A 25080-nucleotide genomic window follows, 5' to 3' on the forward strand; every position below is an offset into this window, starting at 1 on the left:
GTTTGGCAATAAACATTCGCATACTTACATACAATGTATCACAAGTTTTTTGTTTGTTTGTTTGTTTGTCATTTTCACACTATCAGTATTACAACGATTGTTGTGAATACTAATACTACTATGGCGTTGAAAAGGACCGCTATAATTATCTGTTGTGATATCTACAATAAGGTAACGAGTATATTTATTATGTGTACTTAAAAGATTAAGTAGGCAATTTAAGCTTAGAGAGTACCTACACGTAAAGAGAGCCGGTGTTGTTACCCAGTGCTAGAAGTATATTAATTTCCCCGAGACGCTCTTGATTTCAATGTCCTGTTCAGTCATAAGTGTTGCTTTTTTTTTTTTTTTTTTACATAAATTCAGATATTTTTTATTAATTTTTTATAAGCGGTTGACTTGTACATTTGCATTTTTTATCTTCATTTATATCCATTGTGTAAGCAGATAATATCTGCATGTTTTCTACCAACATGTCATATTATAAAATATTATATTAGATACAATTTTATGGACCGTTTTTAAAGCAACAAATGTTTTTAAAAGATTTCATCAGAAACCAATACAACCGGGTCAAGAATTGAAAAAGGGCAAATGATTCCTGTAAACAAGTTACAGTCAAACTTAATGTTCTATTGAAAACATTCGACATCAGTTTTGGTCCACAAGGGAAAAAATAGAAAACTATGATTCAAGTGATTGTAAACTGTATATTTTTTTGGAATTTTTATTATCGTGTTAGATAGATAAGCTCGCGTGATTTACAATTGCAGGTCAAAAAAATAAATTCGGTGGAATTTAAGTTGAGTTCAGCTACTTAACCATATACAGCATATTGTCCTGTCGTGGTATTACCATATATCTTCGAGTTATCCGTTTGTTTCCTTTGTCTCGACGTTTTCCTAGTTTCTCTTAAAGCGTCGCTTGGTTTACTTGAATGCACTTCAAAAGCTTATTGACTTTTGTCGCATTTCGTGTCAGCTAATTGCATGTTGTATTTGAATTAAGCCATTTCGCATAGATATCAAGGAATCTGTGAACAGTGTTTCGTTGATCTCTTAAGATTTCTATGCATCAAAGATCAGCTAACACGTCCCTTGTAGACTGACGGATGAATAACTCCTTGGAAATACGTCTTCAAGAGCAGTGATCTGTTTCATTTCTATATACAGCGCCACTCATATCTCATTGGTTGTATATATAAACTGGCATTACATAGTATATATATATAAATTCTCAATAACAACATTATGACATAATCGTCATATCGAGATAATTTATCGATATTATAAGTCCAGGAACATTAGATACAGTCCTCAACGCTCTAAGAATATTAATATTTTTCTCTTTCTCCCTTTTCGTTGCTTGGTTCTTTCTTTCTTTCTTTCTTTCTTATTGAATTAATTTCTTCCTCATTTGTTGTGTTTTTCTTAATGCTAAAATAGTTTTAGTTTCCATTGTTTAAGTTTAACATTGCTCATTATTATACTGTAGTTAATGCCAAATTCTTCGTTTTTATTCTTGTAACTCAAAACTATACACTGATTAATAAGGAATACATTTCAACACTAGTGATGTCGATATGTAGAAAAAAAAATCTGTTTTGTTATTTTTTTATTCATTTTTTTATTTATTTGTTTTTTTGGAGGTGTTCATAATTGAATTATCAACGTATCAAGCGCGGAAGTGCTGAATTGTAGTCGGTGCAATGTTTTATGTTATACTGCACTTATCAGCCATATAAACTGAATGTCTTTAAATCTTTGCTAAATGGATCGCACAGAGCCAGCCGCTGGCAACCGTCACGTGGTCACATTAGGAGGCATTGCATGCATTAATAGCTGTGTGTTCTAGAGTCAGATCGACGAGTTCCTCGTTCACACATTTAAAATCAGCGATAAGACATATGCCTAATATGACTCCATATTGATTTATTAGAAATTGAAGATTTTGGATTCTTAATTCATGAAAAATACGCACAGCAACTATCGTGGATTCATCTCTGTTTGGAATCTAATTATCAAATACTTCGGAACCTTATATCTTATCATACAATAACTTCTAACAATATACGATATATCATTTGAAAAAAAAATCCCTCTGTATGTTTGCCTAGTGCTTTTTCATGACATGGTGAAGATATAGGCAAATAACAAAACAAATACCTATTGTGTGTATGGGTAGTAAGTTGCTATGGGGCAAGGCCCGTGTTTCCGGTTGACAGAAGACTCCTGGGCATCTGTGATAGACCGCGCCATTTTGTGGCAATTTTTGTCACCTTTCTAACGAACCATTTAATAGATGCTGGATTGTCTGTCCCATGTTATTCTCGAACAATGGTGGCAGACAATATGTTTGACAAGCTCAAGGAAAACTCAATTTCAAACTGGTCAGCTTCGTTATGTGTAATATCAATGAATAGGCTGTTTTAATTACAACCGTTGCTTGCTGTCGGTACCGAATTTCTTAACTCTGTTGAGTAGGGGATGGTCCTTATCATTCAGTACCCTGTTGAGGATAAGGCGATCGGGATTCGGTTGACGAAGGTCAATTAAGCTTACAACAAGTTTATAAGAATAGGGAAAAAACAACTTTTATTCATTTAAGAAATCATGTGACGATTTGATATTTTTCATTTAGTTCTTTGTCAGAAAATTATGAATAATTTTTCTGGGACCAACCGCATGACAAACTTGACATTTAAAACACTAGGATGACTGACGTGGAACACGCAGTTTTCAAAAAATATACTTTTGGTGTTGTATGAAATATATTAACTCAAGTTTTAAAAAACAAAACTTCTGCACGTTGTGTGCGATACCCACACGGTGTATATGTATGCTTACGTAATATTTACTACATAAATTCAACCTTTTAACACAAATAAGGATTAAGTTCAGTAGAGCTAAACTATAAATATGTAATTGATTTCAAAGTAGAATTTCCTTGATATTTCCATAAATGAAATAAATTTAACATAAAAGGGTTTATGATGAAACCGATTACTTCTGTAACAAAACTTGGAACGAATGCCATTGTTGTCAAAATAAATGACCACGCTGGTCAGCTCTCCCGAACATGAGATAAGAGTTGGAATCATGTTTCAGCTGCTGTACAGATCAGGGTAGATAAGATGACATCTGTGCCCTGCAATATCTGATGGACATAGCTTGTTTAATTAACAAAGGACTGACCGCCACTTAATACAACTTGACCGTTGATTTCGGCCATTCTGCTGACCATAAATCTGGTGACTGGACACGGAACTCCACTTTCGATATCATGATATTAAACAATAGGGACAAAGACTCGACAATGACGGCGATTGACGAGGACACTAAAGAGGCCAACATACACTTATTGTTTACGAATAAATGAGTGACTAGCCACATGTTAACATGACCAGTCCTTGTCATTTATGACAATTGTTATTTCTTAATTTTGACCAACTAGTATAAACACCAGTTCATAAACGGCCATCTTTGATTTTATACATATGTATATATTGTGCATTGATTTTAAATACATTTCTCGATTTTCTCGGTAACGCACGTGCCTTTCACGTAGCTGTCCGGAGTTCGATTCCCGGAATGGATGTGAAAAGGTATGGGGTCACCTGTCTGACCACGTGGGTTTCCCCCGGGTACTCCGGTTTCCTCTCAAACTTAGACCCCTTGCGCGGTTCCATCCGAGCCAACAAGAGTGATTAATATAAGTTGGAAAAACTTGATTCGCAATTGTTGTAAAATAAATAAAGTTGATCATTTAACATTTCTCAGTTTTACTTATATTTTTTCTATAATATATAAATAAAGTTGTAATATATTTATAAACATTAATGTGTATGTATTTTCTAGCAATGAACTAATAGCAACACGTGATATCCGCATGTGTTTCCAATAAAAAATGTGTGAAGTTACTTTCAATTTAGATATACAATACATGTTTATTAAAACCACTTAGATATAATTATGTGTAGTAACTAGAGGTAACTGTATACATTTCACCATTTTGATGTAATACAGTGAGATCTCCATACCGTTTAAATAAAACTGACTGTGAACATTACTTATCTATAAAAAAATAAAATATTATAAATTTTACAACGTTTTTCATGTAACCGACGAGAGAAAATTGGGTTATATTAAGATTTTCAGATTTCCTAAGCCCTTCCCCCTCCCCACTTCCCCTCAACACACACATCCCTCTATCTCCAAAGTACGATTAAAGTCTAATATTTTGTTACATAATAAAAATTAAATAATTTCATATCTGTCTTTCTATATTTGATAACTATATTTATGAAGAATAACCATCATGGTTTGTTAAATATTAAACCAGTTTAAGCGTCTGTTTTTCTGTACGCATGGTTCCTATTTAGCTGTACCGGTACAGCAGTGTGCGATGATTGGGACAGGCATTGATTTGTCTGCTACTTTCTTTACTGTGTATACAGGGACTCGCGATAGGAGCATTCTAATAGACAGGACGATTCCAGTCCGGATAATCTTCCCGATAGCTGCAGAGTGTGAGTGCGGACCTTAGATACGGCTATCGGATTAAGGGGCCTAGCTTTGTAACATAAAATGAAAACATTTTCATCATCGATAGATATATCTGCCTTTGTGTGAAGTATGGACTTGTAAAAATCCTGTATGTAGTGGTGTTGTCCCCGTCTGTTAGGCAAACTGCTCACTTCCCGAGATCCTCGATAAAATAATAGCTTTGAAATCGAGTCTCGCATGCAGAAAGCATGGCTCCAAAATGCGAAGTATGCTGGTACGTCGGAGGTGTGACTTCCCCCCTCCCGGGAGGGATAAGACACGAGGACTCTGTGACCCGGCACAGATTCCGTAGATACCCAACTGACACACGCCTAACTATCACAAATCAGTGCCCATTTGTTCACCTCGATTTTCTAACAGATATATAGATAATAATTAATTCTGTGCTCACATATCTACATTACATTACTTAACATCACTGTAATAACATATTCCAGGATAAACATCACAGAACGCGATGTCTGCACTTTCCTCTATAGCACAACCAATATCAAACATCTCCATCTTTTTATGAATTTGTACTGTTAAAACACATAAGAAAAAACGCACTCGTGGTTTTGAACTACGATGATAAAAGACCTTGTTTTACAAGTTCAGCTTATAATAGTTCAGTATCTCTGTAATTTTTAACAATCAAAATAGTTATATATAGACGGATAGAAGAGCCGAGCTGATTGCGCAGAACGTTATTGAAACGTGCTTTAAAGATATATCACATTTCGTATTTTTGTTTTATATGTAAACGCAATGATTTAATCACGGTTTTTTGTTCTGTACTTACTTGTTTCTTATCTGAAGTGAGTTTTTTACTCGACATTTTCAAAACGTAATTATATATTGTTTAATTTCATTATTTTTGTTTTTATTATTCGATTTTTTAAAATTATAACGATATTTGTGTTGAAAACACTAAAACACCAACGTGTAATATCACCGTGGTTGATATTAAGATACAAAATATTTCTTTTTTATGATTCATATTTCTATATATTATTTATATATATTTATATTTTTATAAATTGATCCAACATTGCTATAAGGAGCATTTAATAGAAATTCATTACACGCAATATATTCAAATTGTCATTTACGTGCACAAACGTATAGATAAATCATAGACTTTCCGGTTAATCTCCGCACTTTAAAATCAAGATATTTCCACCATCAACGACATGTACAAAAGTTCTGATAATAAATGTGTATGATTTATTGATATTTTAAATATCATTAGGCAATATATAAATTAACAAACATGCACATGGATTTTTTTATTATTGGTTTTGTTTTAAAAAAAATCCTTCACATCAATTTAAATTTGATATTTATGACGATATGTATCGTTTATTTACTACTGTTAAAATATAAAGAAACTGAAGCTTGTTTTTATTGATACATATTTGTGGACACATTGTCATTTCTGTCATTTTTTTCAACATATGATATGTTTTGACACGATGACACTGATTGCTTCCTGCTATTATTCAACATAAAAAAACACGATGAGATATTTGCCAAGCATTCCGTCCTGTGTGATCATTCTAACACACAAGTGCGGACTTACCACCGATCACTGTCTATCATACTCGCCCTGCACAAGGATATTGAATTTGAAATTTGTAATTGACAAAGTATGTTTATATCAAAATGTGAAATATATTCACTGAATGAAATAGATTGTTACGAACAGCAAGCATTGATTCATGTCACAAATTTCAATTTGAAACTTAATTAGATTGTACTTAATAGATTAAAAGACACTAGACTAGTTATCAAATTATACAGCGCATGTAGAAATGAATTATGTCAAAATATTTTTATGTTATTATTCAAAAATGCAATATTGTTGGAATGTTCAAAGCCACATATCCAACTCGAAAGAAATGTACACATGCTCATGTCATATATCAGACCATACACTGTAAATATACTGACCACCAAATACTTTAAAGAAAAATGATATTTTTTTTATTAAAAGAACGCGAAAGGCAGATTATGCTGTAAATACAATTGACTTATTTAGTTTATAATCATATATAGTTTTCCCCACTAAATATTCATTTTTTCTGTATGTTCATATGGTTTTATAGCAAAGCTTTGTATATAGAATTTATGTGTTCTATGGGAAATCAGCACAATTGCTTTGAATCAATGAACGATGTGTATATTTGTAGTTAGCTACAATGCGTACAAAGAAACTATTTCTCGTTGTCTGCTGTTTCCAAATAAAATATCAAGATTTGTTAAAAAATTAAGTTGACATATTGGTATTTTTCTGTGTTTTTTCTCCCGTTATAAATTCTGTTTCTATATATAACCTATATTTCTGCTTGTTAGTTACGTTTTGGAGAGAAAGTTTTATTACGGGAACAAATTATGACAAAACAAAAGAATGTATGTAACATTTTTATTCAAAAATAAAACGAACAGCTAGTGATAAATACATCGACACATAGGAGTTGTAGAGAGACGCTTGTAACACGGATACATGGAATGAGACTGACATCAATGAGTCTAAAAATAGACCCCATATTGGTCAGTATTTACATAACTGACCACTAACAACCGTCGACAGAGAAACACTATTTTAGATTAGCTTATTGCAAAAAAAAAAAAAAAAAAAACATTCAAATATATATTTTTTATAATAATATTGTTCTTTTGAAACGCATTAGGAAATCCATTTTGACATACATCGAATTCGTCAGCACATGAATTTTTTAAATCCTTTTTTAACAAAATTATTTAAAAACTGATTTGTTTTAGATAAAATAGAATCTTTATAATGAAATTTCTTCACATAATACAACAATTTGGTCTTGAATAATAATTCGATAAAATTTATTAATTTACTAATTGATAACAATTACTGTTTTACGTACTGGAAAAAGTCTACCACTCTCCCTTAATAAAACTTTCTAACTGCAAATAAAATTGACCATCACATCAGTAGCAAGACTTAAAGAAAATAATTCAATAAATTTGACTGCCATTTTCATTTTTCTAAAGTAAGTAATAACGTTTTATTTGTATTAAAAGTCAATGCATGAAGCCGCATGGGGAAACAATATCAGTTGCATTTCACCAATAATAATACGAGTGTCCATTTATTTATTACACAAAATGAACGCGTTATGTACTATTGTCAAACAATTGGTTTTGAACGAGACAGATAGGACATTATGAAGAAAGAATAAAATCTCCTCAAGTCGCTCTCGTGTTCAAGATCGGTGAAATTAAGTACTATGAAAGTGACAAGAAAGATGTCTCGTGAAGCGAGTCAACAACACTGTCAATATATAAATGGACACGTTACCCTGTAGGCTGCTGTCAATCACTGCTAATTTCGCTGTAAGAATCATTAAGTCTGGGTAAACACCTCTTCTCTCACAGCACTTAGCGAAATATTTAGCACTTAAGTTTAAACCGAGTCTTTAATAAGCTTCACGTAGCTATATTAACCTTTCAATCCCAGCCGAACAAGCTCAATATTGCGGGGCGAAGAGTCAAGCCTCCATGCCGCAAATCGTCCTGAGGTCACTATCACCTGGGCGCTTGGGCCCAAACGTCCTACATTTACCAAGTCCAAGCCCTAAAACGGGTCTAACATTGGTGTAATAGGAGTTTTTTACGACTCCCTAAAACCATATTAAAGTTTATAGACCTGGGGAGGACGCCCGGTGGCCTATTTTCACGAACAATTCTACTTTCGAAATGTCCTGCCACCTCAATATGATCACACCAGCCAGCTAATTCGCTAACTTGTAACATCGTCACCGAGAAACACTCGGAGTCTCTTGTGTTCCTTACTAGATATTATCTAGCCAAGGGGGTTTGAAATTCTGTCTGTTGGTCTCACGTCCCTTGTAGGGGAATATATTGAAGAAAGGGGCGGATATGGCCTCAGAAGCGATGAATTATTAACGGGAGTAGTAAGCCCATTAAAGTTAGGTGTGACAAGAGATTTGTCACTTTGAGGACTCACATTTGTGTAACCGTTCGTGTTGGGAGAGAACATGGAGCTGCTAAGAGGGAAAGCACTGTCCATCCAGGGTCGGACCGTTGAAGTGGTGGGGATGTACGGAGCGCTCACCCGCGAGAAGTTCAGAGGCAGGCTCTGATCAGGGGAAGTCGTGGATGAGGTAGTAGTCGTTGATGATGTTGCGACATGTGCAATAGACCATATCCGGGGTCTGAGAGGGTCGCTGTGCTCTATACTGGAGTTGTTGAGAGATAAAGAGCTGTTGACGTCACTGAGACCCGAGTCGCTACTATTCGAACAAGGAGATTCCAGTCTCTTAGAGTCCGGCAAGGGAGGCTTGAGTTCTGTGACGGTTTTCTGGAGGCTTGACGGCATCAGACCCGTGTCATCTGTGACTACGCCCATCGGTACCATTCCTAGCAAATCTGTCTTCAGAGGGAACGGTTCTCTTACAACTTGGTCAAGTTTCTCTTTCTTTAGGTCTAAAATATAGCAAAAAATGATATGGTTAAGATGGTGTTGGTAATCAAACACTATCATAAAATCTAAAAAATGATACATCTTTATTCCGGAAATATTCAACTGAACAAGAAGAAAGTCAAGAAACAAAAAAAACAAAAAATATGCTACACTGAAAATATGATTATATTTGTTGACATTTTAAAAGGTTGGACGTGGTATTTACACTTAATTGAGACCAAACCACCCCTTCGATAATTTACATCAGCTTTTTCATCGGGTTTATCGCCCACACACAGGGGACCACTCATATCTACATTTTGTATGCTTAAGCGATTTCGTTTTGAGTTGACAGAAAAGGGAAAAGAGATTGGGTTTGGGGGATCTCTTGTATGTCTGAGCGGTCCATTATCCATCAAACGAGAAGACGTATCAATTTGACGGAGGACATTTCTGCTGTACTAATCCCTTCCCCTGTCAGACTTGATCACGTGATCCTCCTGTCCCGTCAGGATTAAGTGTAGCACAATAGGTAAATCTCATAGCAATCGATATCTTGCAGCACCTGCATAAACCCCCCATCAAAGGCAATTTGGACCACCAACAGGGACACACGGTAACGGTAAAGGTCGGGAAAGAAGGCCTATCGCTTATTATGGGAAATCTCTCTTATTCTCACGAAAATGTATTCTAGAGCCTAATTACTTCTATTGAATAAATTCAAAATAACCTTATTGGAAGATTTGGTTATCATTGTATTGTAAAATGACCATGCCTAAAATGTTTGTTTTATTTCTACAACCTTGAACACCGAAGTACCAATGCTTTATTTTGTATCCTAATCATTAAAACTGTTATTTGTATTCCATACGAACTATTGAAATAACGATTTTTTTATGCTTGAGTAAAAAATTTTACAAAAAGAAAATTGCAAATACTGATAAAGCACTTAGGTCAGATTTATATCAAATTCTAAAATGGCATCGCCATCGTAATAGTATCCCTATCAACTGAAAGAATTCACGACTTTGTGTCACGTGATGTACGTCACTGAACCTACACCATTCAACTATGTAAAACAAACAAATTTATAAAATGTTATTTGTAAACAATGCTTAGGTGGGATACTTCGATATTTGGCAATTTCTAATTGGCCATTCCTGTTTTATCATAATCCATGTCTATTTTTGAAAATAGCATATCTCATAATAACGAGAATCCTAACAATTGCACCGGATTGATTCAACATCCACGCATAATATGGATTAGTATTGATAATTGTTGCAGGGGTCAATATTATCTGTTCTGATGTACAAACACAAAAAACACTATCTTTCGACGTTTTACTTATAGTTCGTGTTGTGAGTTTGTCATTTAATTTAAAACCTTGCCAGTTCATATATATTTTTCCTGTTTTTTTTTATTCCTATTTTATTTTCCTTATTAAGCACGAGTTCCGATTTCGGCCTTGTGTGTTATCACTGTGGTATGTTAATTCTACTTTGCTTTACAATGTTCTGTAAATTGTGTTGAGATAGCCATCGATACAATATTACATTAACACAGGTAATTAACTGTATCAGAGTTTTCGCGAAATTTTGTTCAAGTTATAATCTTGATATGTTAATGTGATTTTTTTTTCTAATTTCACTTTAACGTTATTAAGTTTTATTTTTACAGGACTCCTCGAAACCCCGGATACGGGAGGAGTCACGGAGACGAAAAATTTGCCAATCAATCAATCAATATTGATACAGGTCTTAAAAATGTTGTGAACAAATACAATGTGCCCGTAATATTTTGTATCAAATAATTAGGTAAACATAAATATAATGTAATTATATTTCATTATCTATAATTACATACTATTTACAAATATATGATAAAGAACCAAATGCAAAAAACATAACTCAAAACGAACTGATCCCGGATCTCTTAAATTGCTGAATGTACGTAAATCTGAGAACCGTTATCCAGGTAATATACCCTGTCAATCCGATTCATACATATCATAATCATTATGAAGACATGCCCCGTCTGTACGATTGTTGCCGAATGTTGAATTATATCAAAATATCTAGAGAAACTGTTTTAGACCCTGAATTTGTATTAGTAATTTCTGTTTATTCATGTATGCACTTTATGTATATCTAATTCAATATGTTTATGTAAAGAAAAATCTTTTCAACAAAATTCAGAATATCTCAATTCATTGAAGGAAATTGTTCGTCGTGAAGGAGCTGACAAAACGGCATATTTGTCACAATGATGCATGCAGGGGGTTTATTAACACAACAGAGAGGTTTTATTCATTGGGAGGTAACTGAGAATATTTGTGGTTTAAGGTCAGAGCTGGTCGCCCTCCACCTATCATTAACTCTGGTATCTGTTTATTTAGTGACGTAATATATCTGGTTTTCCCCTGTTTGAGTTTCATTATGAAAACTTCCATTAAGTATTCTAGGATGACAATTGTAAATTTTAATATTTTTTAGTACTAAACATTGTTTACTGGCAATCTACGACGCCATTATAGATAATGATATGAAATGATCACAGATAGTTATTTTTATATTTCGTGCAATAGGGTTCCTGTAGAAAATCAAAATGGTTTACAAGTATTTTTAATTAACGGCTGTTGATAATTCAAAACAGAGCTGCATTTTGTTAAGATTAGTCTCTGTTAGCTCTACGCTTTATGTAAAGTATACAAACAGTATATTGGCTTTGTTTTGTCGGGAACACAGCCAGATTGTGTTTCTATAATTACGATATAGTAAGTTGCAAACCCCGAATAGTACATAGTACACCGATCTACAGTCTAGAAACACTAATTACAGCCTAAGTGTTTATACCGTATAAAATCTCACATTAGAAAGAAAAAAAGGGAATTCTTGGAAAGTCTCAGAAAGAAAGTAATTTTGATTTAAAACTATCTGATTCCATTTTAAAGTCATACAAATACAATATTAACCTTAAAACGATATCATGGTACGGAACGATATAAATGAAATATGAAATAATTTCAAAATGAGGCAATTTTGCTGTATATTTCTTTCTCAATTCCCTTTTCTTTTCTTTTTCAGAAATTCAAATTGAAACAGATGATCCATTTAAGAGCTCGTTGATTACATCTTAAATCTTGAAATAAAACACAATTTTACCGTAATGCCAAAAAGCCGCTATATCATGACAGAGATATAACGTATAAGCATATACAGATAAATTTGATAAATGTGTTATATTTGGTAAAATAACTTCCTTGTCATTTTTAACAGATAATGAATATGGTATTTGCAAAGACAAGTAACCTGATTACCCGTAAGCTGTAACCCTATACTAAATTCCTGTGTAAACTTTTATTATTCAAAAAAAAATATATATATATATAAAAGATATAAATAACAACATTTATTTGTTTTTGTTGTTGTTGTCAATACGATCTTTTAATTTACGTAAAAAAATCTTGATTCTGTTAAGATTTAATCGCTGGTTGAAAAAATAAAATTTAGAGAATTGTCCGTGAAGTTTTGACAGGTAAATGTAACTGAATCCAGTCAGTGGTTTCAGAACACATGTTGAACTTCCATCAAAATCAACCTTTTTTGAGTACTTATATTTTCGATTGTTTTATTTCAATAATAACATATATTGTTTAAAGATTTTTTGAAACTTATCATTTTATTTAATACAATGAATTAGATACAACAAGGTATAGATAATGACACATTATGCACTTCCACATATACACCTTAGCACTCACAGGACATAGTAATATTTTTGCACGTCTGCAGTCTTATAACAACTTTCAAAAACATAAAATTCAACTACTGATGAATATGTAATATTTTACCACCAATATTATCTATAATTCTAAAAATAGATATTATAGATTTTTTTCCCTGTTGATTGATGTATATCCGGATGAATCATACGAATTCCATAAGGCTGCCAATAAAACAAGAGAAGTCCGCCGCCATCCTGGCGTTTGTATGGACGGCACACGGTAAAGATCGAGAGTCTCCGAACAACGTGATTAATGATTATGTCGGACCTAGCTGGGCGATCAATGTTGTCAAAACCATTAAGAAATAAAACATATTAGGAAAACAATTAATACCTGACGGAAGTAGGCTCTAGTAAAAATGACATAATTGGCGAAACAAAAATGGCAGATGATACGTGAACTAATAGATAATGCGTGTAAGCAGAGACGACCTAGCGGTCGTGCTGACGGACAAACGAAGTCTCCGTCTCTCTCGATACACGTCATACTGGACGCCGAACAACTAATGGACATAACACATGTTAATTGAAAGAAGACAAATGAAGATCGTGATCTCTGTGGTTTTTTGCCTTCTTTATTTCTTCATAATAGACGTTGGTGAAGAGAAGACTAATAAACATCAGTGTTTCGTCCCTTTAATATCCCAGCTCCCAATGTGGCATGGACGTTAATGTGCTTTGCCGCACTTTTTATGAAGGTTTCTGTCACCACAGACCACGGCGGTATCAGTTTGTCTTCATGACACAAAGGATGAGGATTTACCTACAGTCGGTCGTTACATCAGCAGCGCTTGATTGCGTTTGAACCCTAATGAACCGATTCGATATTCGAGGGTTGTCAAAGTAAAACGGATTTTGAGATAATTTGTTGTCTATGTAACACCAACCAGAATACTGCAAAATGATAATGTCCATGTATTCAGATTTTCTGATAACCTCGTTTTTATTTTATAATGTAAAATTTATTTACCCAGGTGATTGTAAAAAACCAACTAATATTCTTTTTTGTGACAAAATTAAACAAATTTTTTGATATTATTTAGAGACACGAATAACAAAGTTATGATTTTTAAGGTGCGGATATAGTTATGTACAAACGTATTTGGGGCTAATAAATCATACATGATCCCCCTCTTAAAGGATAACGTGTTTAAATTTGTCAAAAAGTGTCGAACCCACTTAAGTTATGATAACTAATGCGCTTTAAAAGAAAATGCCCACGAGGACCAGGGTGATCGGGGTAGCGAGAACGGGATGTCGGTACGGCGGGCACACCACCGACAGGGGCTACTATCTTGTACTGTTATCAAGAAACGCTCGTGTGAAACATGGGACGACTTAAAAAGAAAATATCTAAAAATCTACGATTACCCACTATTACCTTATAAATGTCCAAGCCAGTTTCCTCTATCGATTTAAAAGACAAAGGGCAGCCCTGCACGACCGGTAGTCGAGTTGGCGCGGAATGTCACGTGAATCTAACTACATAGCTATCGCTTGTCTATACAATATCTTTTCTTCCATATCGAAAATCTCATTCTAACTGAAAACCTAACACAGGCGTAAAATATCCTCTAATCTTTTACGGACACGATTAATTGTGTCACGTGTGCACGTGGGGTATGTTTTGACTGAGCGCGTGCCGAAGAAAATTAATATAAAAAAATAGATTCAAAGTCAAAGTTGTTTTTTCAGAAATGAACAGTGAGAAGTCAGTGCTTGATCTGAATACGTGCCAAACATGATGAAAATCACAGGCTACTATTTCATTTGTTTGCAACTAAGCTATCGAGGGGGAGGCTCGGCCATTGTTCACTTGAATGGAGTACAATCGGACAATGATGACATAGCAATCAGCTATTCATGGAAAGCAATCTGCTGAAAAATATCGGCTGTAATGTAGCTGTGGCCCAGAAACTGGATAATTATCGGTGATGACAACGACAGTCTGTGTGAGAAATCACGACGGGCGACTCGGTATTTCCGCGCTTACGAATGACAGCGCGTGCCTTCCAAATATTAAACAGATGTAGGCCTAAGATTGCTGTGGAATCGCTGTTATTACTACCCACAAAACCAAGAATATCTTCCCGATGAAAATTTCCCAGTGAAATGAAATAAAAAACTCAAGATTACTGAATATATTGTCGGAAGTAGGGTAATGCCCGTTTAGTGTGATATTTACGTCAGTACTGATTCATCTGATAGGACACTGAGTTTATCATCCGCATTAGACAACTTAAAAAAATGGTCAGGATATAGCCCTTATCGTTGAGATCAGTGGTTTGTGTTTAAAGTTCGGATATCAAAACAAACTAAAGTGCATGAAAAAGTAAAGCTAGCGTGGTCTGTACAACGCGCTGGACGTAGGCACTTGGTACCGTCCATCCATACTTTCCCACGATAAAGAAACCTTGACTGTATCAGACAAAAATCTAGGTCGTTACACTGACCATACTTGTCAGAATATTTCATTGCTATAGATCTGATGGCAATAATATAATAGAACAATATCTATGCAATTGACATTTAATAGAAGTCAGGTGCTGTCAGTCATAATTCTCTTTAAAATACCCGAAATCGTTTTTATTACCAGTAAACTGGTACAAACCCAAAGTCGATACAAACGTTAATTTGAAGCGTTATTTTTATAAGTGAAATTATACATATAAAGTAAGAAAACTGTAGACTCATATTGAAAGTGAATTGGAGAAAAGCTGATTTCATTAACCTTGACAACATTACAAAAGTTCAAGATATCCTTATTTATCTAAAAAAGTCAAGACTTGTTTTGTCTTTTCCTCCAATTGGGTAAGATATACTGGGGACATAAAATTATATCTGTAACATGTATCAACGTTCTTTACTCATACTGTGTCTGACGACTGGGCAAGGCGAGTATAGACTTCGGTGTATCTCGTCTAATGACGTTTAGTCATTTGGAAGTCCGTTTTGTTACTGAGTCATCGTCTCGACGGTTTTTAAAATAATAATATATTCAATACATCAATATTGTAATACTTTTATGTTACGTTATATTTATTCATATTGTAATACTTTATCTAACATTACATTTATTCATATTGTAATACTTTTTCCATGTTACTTTGTGATTTCATAAATTGTAATAATTTGATCTTGTTTTCTTAAGTTCGTCCCTGAGTAGTTCAATGCAACATAACTTATCTTATCCTGGTCATCAACAGATATACCGTTGTGATTTTATCAAGACTTTATCTGCTTGGCACAATAAAATCTACATGTCTGTCGTCTAGTCACATCAAGTGATTTAGATTTTGTCGTCGATTTTGAAGTCTGTCTGTTTCATACCATTATTTGATAGTTAAAACTATCGACAATGACACAACAACGAAAAGCATAGTAGTTATCTACTTTAAGCACCAGCATCAGATACTCTCGACAATTACAAAGTCTTCTACCCATACTAGTGTAATCTGTCTACTCAATTGTAGAACGTCTGTGTCCATCTTGAATTTCTAACGTAATATTATCTTAATCAGCAACGATGTGATAGATCCCAATTTAGCACAAGTATATTTCTATTGATTGATTTTTTAAAAAAGATGGACATTGTTAAGCCATAGTTAAGTGATTATATACATTTTGCACTTCGTTAACAATTATCAATTTTAAACGGGTTTTATCGATGTGGTGAAGAAATCATTTAGCAATATTAGATAGACTTCGCAGTACGTAATACAATGTCGCCAAGCCGAAACTTATAGCTACCAAAGGACCATTCCTTTTGATTTCTACAGTTATAAATGGTTCGTTACTACAATTTGAACAAGATGTTTTACAAAAAAAAAACAACAACATAATATGTTATTTTAAGAATTATAATGTGAAAAGAAATATAATGAATTTGGGGTTATCATCTGCGAAACACACTGTGAGCGTTATCATTGCTCTTGTATGAAAACAATATTTGTAAGCCGTGTAACATATTGTATGCCATGTTTACTTATTTATTTACCACTACCGTATGTTGAAAAAAAAACGAAGAGAGGTTGGTTTGTTTTTAAGAATTTGTACAACCGAAAGTGTTTTGAAGGCGGAATTTTCTTTATCTAGAAATTTCAACTCTTATGCGTAGAGATTTCAACAGGAAGTGTTCTTCTGGGTGCAATCTCATTAGTGTGTTGGTAACTGGTGCAAAACAATTACCATCAATAATTATTGTAGTCCTTGCAGTCAACAATAAAAATACACAAAAACACGAATTTAGGTTGTGTATGTGTATACGGTTTTGGACAGTTTAAGCAAAAACGTAAAAGCGCATCTGTATTTTTGGGCTTGTTTCTTTTATACAGCTAAGGGATAATAAATGCCTGGACAAGTGTGCCGTTTATATTTGTCCACCTACACACATAATATTTTGAGTGTTTTATTTTACAATTATACATGGAGTTTAAATAATATAGCAATGATATGTTGTAAATCATGTCAAACAGCAGAATGGTTTTAATTAAGTTCGAGTTTCCGTTTTCCGTCACAAATCAGATATTCTTCAAAAAAAAAACATTCTGGCTTACATTTCAAGTAATCATAAAGCGGGTTTAGAAAATTCAGACAAAATCTTTGATAATGCTAGGTCTTTTTACCAGCTAACTTGGAGAAATATATAAAAATTTTCATTACAAGAAAAGAAATATTTTGAAGTATGATGTATTACACTTATACCCGTGATGACTATCCAATACTGATACCATGGAAAGGGTGAACTTCACCAACGTTACAACAGTACCTTTCTAAGGTATCTAGAATATTGAAATTCTCTTTATTTGTGCTAATTAAAGATTACGCACACATGCACGTAATTGTTTTGTACTGAGCATAAACTTGTTCTATATATATTTAAGCTAGCATTCAGCTGCATGTCGGATAATTCTTTCAAATTTACTCCAAGTCTCTAAAATATCTTGCTCAAACTGAGTTATTTTCCTCTTTGTAATATCACCATGGTCATTGCATGTAATAATGATTAAATGATTTGTTTTCGGTCTATTAGATAAATCTATATTGAGAAGATGTCATGTTTCGAAATTTGAAATGACCAAATTGACATCCCGTGCTACAAACGTTGCTTGATCCAGTAACATGCGTTCGTGTATGTTGACGTCATGTTCTTGTGTGTGTTGACGTCATGTTCTTGCGTTTCGACGTCATATTCTGAGGTGTTGATGCCATGTTATTTTTTAAGTTCTGTTTTTGGAAGTGAGATTAATGTAACCACGATTTAAACACTAATTAATAGTACCATGGGCTTAGATAACATATCGCATATGCTATATATTGATACCTGGCGAAAACACTTAATCAAAATAGAACTCACCATCATCCATACCGTCTGCAACTAAATCCTTTACGCTGATGTTGTCGTCTAATTTATCCTTTTCCTTTTCACAATCCTCATCGTCATCATCTAATTTTTCGTTGTCGTCATCATCGTCGCCATCACCGCATCTGTTACGTGGCGACCATGTCATTTTATTTTCCTTTTTCAGCCTCCTTCTGGCGTTAGCAAACCACGTGCTGACCTGTGTTAAGGTCATCTTGGTGATGATGGCCAGCATGATTTTCTCGCCCTTGGTAGGGTAAGGGTTCTTCCTATGTTCATACAACCAAGCTTTGAGGGTGTTTGTCGTTTCCCGTGTTGCATTTTTCCTCCTCGCGGCACCGTTTAGGTCCATACCGCCGTATCTAAATTAACAAGAAAATAATAAATTCCGGTTCATGCATTCGACAATCATGAACATGTTTTTAAAAAAGATCATGACTCTTTTGATTTTTTTAAAATTTTCCTATTTGGCCACAATTGAAACAGATCAAAGGACTCTGGCATCTTCATAATTTGTGAAACTTACGTGTTGCCGTAAGGATACGAGGCCATAGCTGGGTCGTACGGGTAACATGCCCCTGGTTGTGTGATGCTCCGCCAGGCGGCATCAGCGTTGTCCTTCAGATCATAATGGGCATTCTAAAAAAAAAGACGACAGAACACATTACTAATCAAACTACGTTGAAAAATCCTGTGAGCTAGTTACTTATTGAACTATGCATTTTTAACATGTAACTGGTCAATTGGCGGTTAGGTACATTATCAAAAACGTCAACGCGAAAGACAAATTATTTTTGATAAAAAACTGTCGACAAAAGACACAACACATGAACACGTCCATTGACAATGCTGTAGTCGGTTTCTACCAGCACGGAATCGATGATACTCTGAAATAATGACATAATTGAACAACGACTGTGTATGTCACTCAGTAAAATTAACACAAAACAATACTAGAAACAGTGGAAGATAATTCTCTAATCAATAATTAGCTCTCGATGACAGTGTAATACTATTGTGAGGCTCTGTGTTAAGTGTTATCTTTATAACTATCCCCATCCATCAAAGGCTTAACAATATTTAAACAAACTCAGCTTCCTTTTTTTACAGTGATACTGCCTTTTTCCCAGTTCGTATGTCTCTCCGTTACAGATATAATTACGCTGTTTACATTGCGTAGTGAAGTGTTTTGTATAGGGAATGCCGGGGTGGGTTGTAATTACACACAGTGAAGTGACATGCGGAAGTCCGTCTCGGGAGGGGCAGACCGAAGATATTTGAAGGGGCTATCTAGTTAGGGAATAGTCCCTTCCGCAGCGAGGCTAATAAGACTCCGATCTCCCGGGGAGTTTTGAAGATTCGGAAAATTTGTGAACAAGTTTGAAGGTAATTGGGCTGAGGAGTGTAGGGATTGTCGGCAGTATGGCGGACAGGAGTTGATCGCTATCGGCTCCCTACTGTAAAAACGCCATTTTATCGCGTCACCCTTAGAGGTCTATTTGCTTCAAATTTAATTCAAGTGTAACGGAAGAGCAAGCAGTGCATCTCCGCCAGAGCCTGTTTAAGTCGAGAAGAATTTTAGCATCCCTCCACAACAGCGGTCAAATCTTAATGAATCTTCTTACGACAGTGGTCAATCTTCGTGAATTTCTCTCAAATAGAGGTCTTTTTTTTGGCGAATCTCTCTCTTTGGTTCACATTGAATGTTCACGGCCGTTGTGATTGTATACCTGAACTTACACGTGATATTATCACTTAAATACATTAGACAATTTGCTCAATCTGCATCCGGAAACCATCCTCATATTGTTCAATGTTAGCCGCGATCCAACAATAGTTGTGGTTGAGGGTATTGTATTTTTTTAACAGATTCATATTCCAGATGAAACGAAAAAAAATGAATTATAAGTGACGAAGGATTCGTTTTATCAAAGTTCTGTCAGATTTAAGAGCACTGATAGAAGTCGGATGAAGGGGCTCAGAAGAAACAGATCAAAAGTCCTTTGAAGAATTGTTAGTTATGAACTTGCAGTTTCGTATCTACTGTTATATTTTGTAGGAACGAGTTAAAATTTCTTAATCTTCTTCAGTTTTGATGAAAAAAAAACTATTTGGACAATGTTGATAAAATTTTGATATGTTAACTTTTATGCGGTATCAAACTTCAGGGCCCCAGAGTAAGACCATCATTTTATTACGTCAACGCAAAAATTTCCAGAACTCTTTATTTTATCTGTATACATTTCATCTACCGATATATATTTCACTTACTGTAATCATAGACGAATTGTAGATAAGTACAATATATATGTAGGTAATTTTAGAAGAACAGCAGTTAATTTTTTTTTTTTTTTTTTGCGTTCGTAAAAACTACACGATCTTAAATTTTTGTCTGTCATACTTTTCAGAACACCGTTACCAAATTAATTTCATATATATATAATGGTCAGTTTAAGTGATTATAGTGACCTAAACATTGACCCTTCTGATACGGTCAGTAATGATATAAAACGTGTAATGTTGACAGGTAAGCATAGATACTGTATATCATGTGAGACATTACCTAATCACCTCCGATTTAATCAATTCATCATGTAATTAACAGTTTGTCTTGACATCGACGATCCAGGCCTTTATCGAATATTATATAATAAAAAAATGATCTCCACTGACCAGTTAGTGAGCGCATGCGCCTACAACATTTATCAGCAGCTGACAGTCCCGACGTTAAGTGATAACGACCCTGTCACCGTGGTAGTCTATGGTTAACGAGAGTTGTCAGCCCGTCCCCACCTGCGGCCACGTGATGTAGCGATGACGTAAATCACGGACCCCGCCCCCGGGCCTATCTAGGCAGAGTAAGCACCTCGGCTCGCGCCTGGCCCGGGGAGACCGGCCATATATTATAGCTGTAGCACCTGTACTCTGTCCTGGCTCGCATCGATCTTACAGATTAGGCACTTAACTCCCAGCAGAGGAGACAGTTCATTTCCTAAAGCATTGATTATGACGACGACAAGACAAATATCGGGGTTTAAAGTTATGTTGAAATAACAAAGTGTATTGTCTGAGTCAACAGTGGTTATCACAATATTGACAAAGGACATTCGAGGAAGTCGATGGCCTTTTATATGGCGGCAATGTTAACAGTGTTTTACGAATCAAACGATGTACAGGCACGTGTGGTAATGGACAGGTGGGCAGGTTATGTAGAACTCTAGTTGGTCGGGGTGGGGCAAGGTGGGCAAAGTACATACTTGTATCTAGGACAGAGAGATGGTCAGGGTGGGGCAAGGTGGTAGGGTACACAGGGTACATACCTATACCTGGGACGGAGATATTATCGGGGATAAAGGCAAAGTTGGGAAAATACATACATGTATATAGGACGGAGTTGTTGGTCAGGGTGGGGCAAGGTGGTAGGGCACACAGGATACATACCTGTACCTAGGAAGGAGAGATTGTCGAGGGTTAGGCAAAGTACATACTTGTACCTTGGACGGAGAGATGGCCGGGGTAGGTGACGATGGGATGAAGGGTGGAAATTCTTGGTCCAGAGAGCACACCACAGAGGAAGGATTTGAGTTATAAGGCATCTGTATCTGGGTCCGAGATATAGCCGGAGGTGAGGGAATGGGACAGGCAGGGTTTGCGTTAGAGAACATACCTGTATCTTGAACAGGTACAACAAAATTCTGACCAATACCAATGGCAAGGGGGTGACGATGGGGGGATTGATGGCAAGAGATTGACAGACCGAACCATCGTTCGGCTTTCGAAAGATAACAGTTCAAATAATCTTTTCGATATCATAAAACAGTTCTATTGACAAATATCATACCTGTGCAATATTTGATCTCAAATTATAGGTAGGTACGTCTAGAGCGAGTTTATAGTGTGAGTAAACGGCTAAGGAAGGGTTGGCAAAGAAGGGAGTGACATATTAATTATGAAACAAAAGTTCTTGTTTTTTAAATTCTTGTACAATTTCCAATGAAATATTATCAATCTAATCTAAATCGGGTTTCTCCTTTCAGTTCGAGCTACATCCATCGTTACTTGAAGTAGAAGTGAAATGAGAGATATGATTTTACATGTAATTAAAGACTTGAAGATAAAGAGAAAAAAGGGGAGATTGAGGTACCAGAAGGCATTGACACTGGAGAAACAAGGAACATTTCTTATCGCTATAAATGATACATGTCAACAGGTATTTGTTTTAAGTAGGTTGAATTGTATCGTATTTTCATAACATCATTATGACACAGCATTTGTAATCTATTTTTAAAATTGGATCCTAAAATTACAGAATGATAAAAAAAAACGGAGAAAATCTATTATTTATCAAAATCTTAAAATTAATCCGTACGATATATTATTGCACGGTAATTAAGGGATAACACAAACGACATTGTAACAATATATTGTACTCAGTACAGTGTTATTGAATTACATAACACTTCTAAAGCGGTGGTCTCGGTAACTGTTCCATAACCCTGTTTTATCAAGTATTAAATAAAGAATGCCTATTTATTTATTTATTAAGATTCTTTGAGGAATATAGAATAATGATAAATAAATTGTTTTATTTCTGTTTATTCTTGGTCTGTAAGATTCTAATACCTACTTTCTTAAGTCTGCATTATTCATTGTTAAGTGCATGTTTGTCAGTAAAATGAGTCCAATATTATTTCATTTGATCAATCAATGTAAGATACATATATATTTATTTCATATAGGACGTAATTTCCAGGTTATTGCACTTTCAACTGTATTGTGCTATGCTATGCTATTAAGTATTCCACAATTTATTTTTCCCGTGAGTGATATCCTGTGCGAAGTTTGTTGTAGTTGGCAATTATGGTGCTAATCGTCACCATGGTTGGTGACGGACTCGCTGTAAACTTACCAATGGGGAGTAGAAGGCTGACGGATCTGTCCCCAGGGCGGACACGTACCCCTGGGCGGTGTAGGGGGCGGTACTGTACACGGAGTCTGTGAGCCCCGGGACCCGGGGATAGGCGGACAGGAGGCCCGACCCGTACTGACAGGAACACACCGTCTGTCCAGTGTGTGGGTCCGTCATTATAGGCCGTCCATTCTCACAGCATGATGTAGATACGGGTGGCAGGGCGGAGGGCGTGGCGGTCGACATCAGGACCTGCGGACGAACATACAGACAAAATGTTCATACTTTATCTACAGTACCGATGAAAAAAACCACAATAACACAAAAAACACTAACATAGCTAGAGTAATTTAGCTTTTAAAATACCGTGTAATAACAAAGTTAAAAAAATAGTTGTAAGTTGAACATGAAATCTTTATCTGAAAACAATATTTGATTTTATCAAAAGCGCAAATATGTCGTGAACTGACAGTAAACTCACCACATCATTAAATTTTATTATCCTTATGAGAATGAACAGTTGTATATCATTATCTGATATCTTTTAACATTTAAAACACTTTGATGACCTTGTTAAACAATTTGCATGGGTATGCATTGAAAGCTAACACTTTATACGCTGATGACTATAGACTAAGATTTAACATATTTTTTCAATATTTTTTCCGCGATGTAAAATGAAAGATTTTACTATACTGTATACTATAAATATTCTATGTTTTTTGTATTTGAACAATACATATTAGTACTTTCACTTCGGGTTATATAAACATAGGATCTCCTGCAGAATACCTTCAAGTCGGTTCTGGATATATAAAATTAACGTACAATCTTTACCAATTTAACTGTCATTTTACATACAAGTAAAGTTTACAACGTGTTATCCATCTTTAGAGAAGTATTATGCCATATTTATTTAATTTTCTTTATAGTAGAACATTTAAAGTTGACATTCCTCGCTAAGAGAAATAAGAAGGGAGGATATATACAGGGATTTGACAAGATGTATTTTAACCCCTGTTCAAGATTGTTGTCTATATTTAAACTTATTTTAGAGGGACGGTCTATCTGTAGTGTATTTTTGTTGTAAACAAGGGGATCTCGGCGATTAGGACGTCAGGAACACTTGACAGTAAGCACTCTTCTATATTACTCAATCACAATATTAATCCGAGTTTATTTTTTTACTTATCATTCATAAAAGTAACGGTCTGTGACAATATTTATCCGGAAATCACTACACCAACATTCTAAATATCCTCTGTGTCTCCTGACAATATTAGTTTTTACAACACATTCACGATAAACAAAACGTCATTTTTTTAATAATTATGATTAAAATCGCAATCAGTTAGCAATAAAATTACATTTTAAATTTATTAGGCGACAAAGTATTGAGGGAAACAATTGAATCCATAAAACTAATTGGTAATTGATTAAAAGAGCGCGGTAATGATTTTTTGTTACATGACAGTAAAATGTAACGACGGGCTATTACGAGAACGGAGAGAACAAAAATTCACACGTTGTTCATATCTGTCATGTCACACGCGTATCTATTGGATATCAGCTAAACTTCCTTTTTAATTTTATATTTCAAACCCTCTAAAAGTCATATAACGAAAACGCACAATCACATGTAGTAAATTAAATTAAAATCGAATCTTATTTTTCTGAAACAATCAGTATTTGAATTGGTACAAGACAATATATGTTTGGATGCATAGGTAAAAAACAGGTAGATTGACATATTGAGTATATACAAGTGTATTAAGTCTCGTGATTACAATAGATATAGTTAGGTGAGAGGGTACTTACCTGTGATGTTTGAGAAGACGGGGGGTAGGAATATCCGAGGGGGGCTAGGGACATAACACAAGCCCTCGATAGCAGGAATAGTTCCCAAAACGTTTAAATATAGAAGACTTTCATCCGCAGAGAAGAAAATGTTAGATCGAATACGACCAGCTTGTATACTCTCAAACACAAGTTAGTATAAATATTGACATAAAACTTAGGG

General features: G+C 34.9%; 1 protein-coding gene across 1 annotated transcript; it reads right to left on the bottom strand.

Annotated features, from left to right (window-relative positions):
- Positions 1–8382: 8382 nt before the first annotated feature.
- Positions 8383–24932, bottom strand: LOC132553541 (iroquois-class homeodomain protein IRX-6-like). The gene is made up of 5 exons (XM_060217794.1): positions 24879–24932; positions 23061–23312; positions 18678–18790; positions 18146–18513; positions 8383–9026 (listed from the first exon to the last, which is right to left on the bottom strand). The coding sequence occupies exons 1-5, from the start codon at positions 24930–24932 to the stop codon at positions 8383–8385; spliced, it is 1431 nt and encodes a 476-aa protein (XP_060073777.1).
- Between the last annotated feature and the right edge of the window lie 148 nt (positions 24933–25080).

Source organism: Ylistrum balloti, unplaced genomic scaffold, assembly GCF_031769215.1.
Source record: "Ylistrum balloti isolate Yb309-2 unplaced genomic scaffold, AGI_CSIRO_Ybal_v1 Utg369636, whole genome shotgun sequence".
Classification (NCBI taxonomy): Eukaryota; Metazoa; Mollusca; class Bivalvia; order Pectinida; family Pectinidae; genus Ylistrum; species Ylistrum balloti.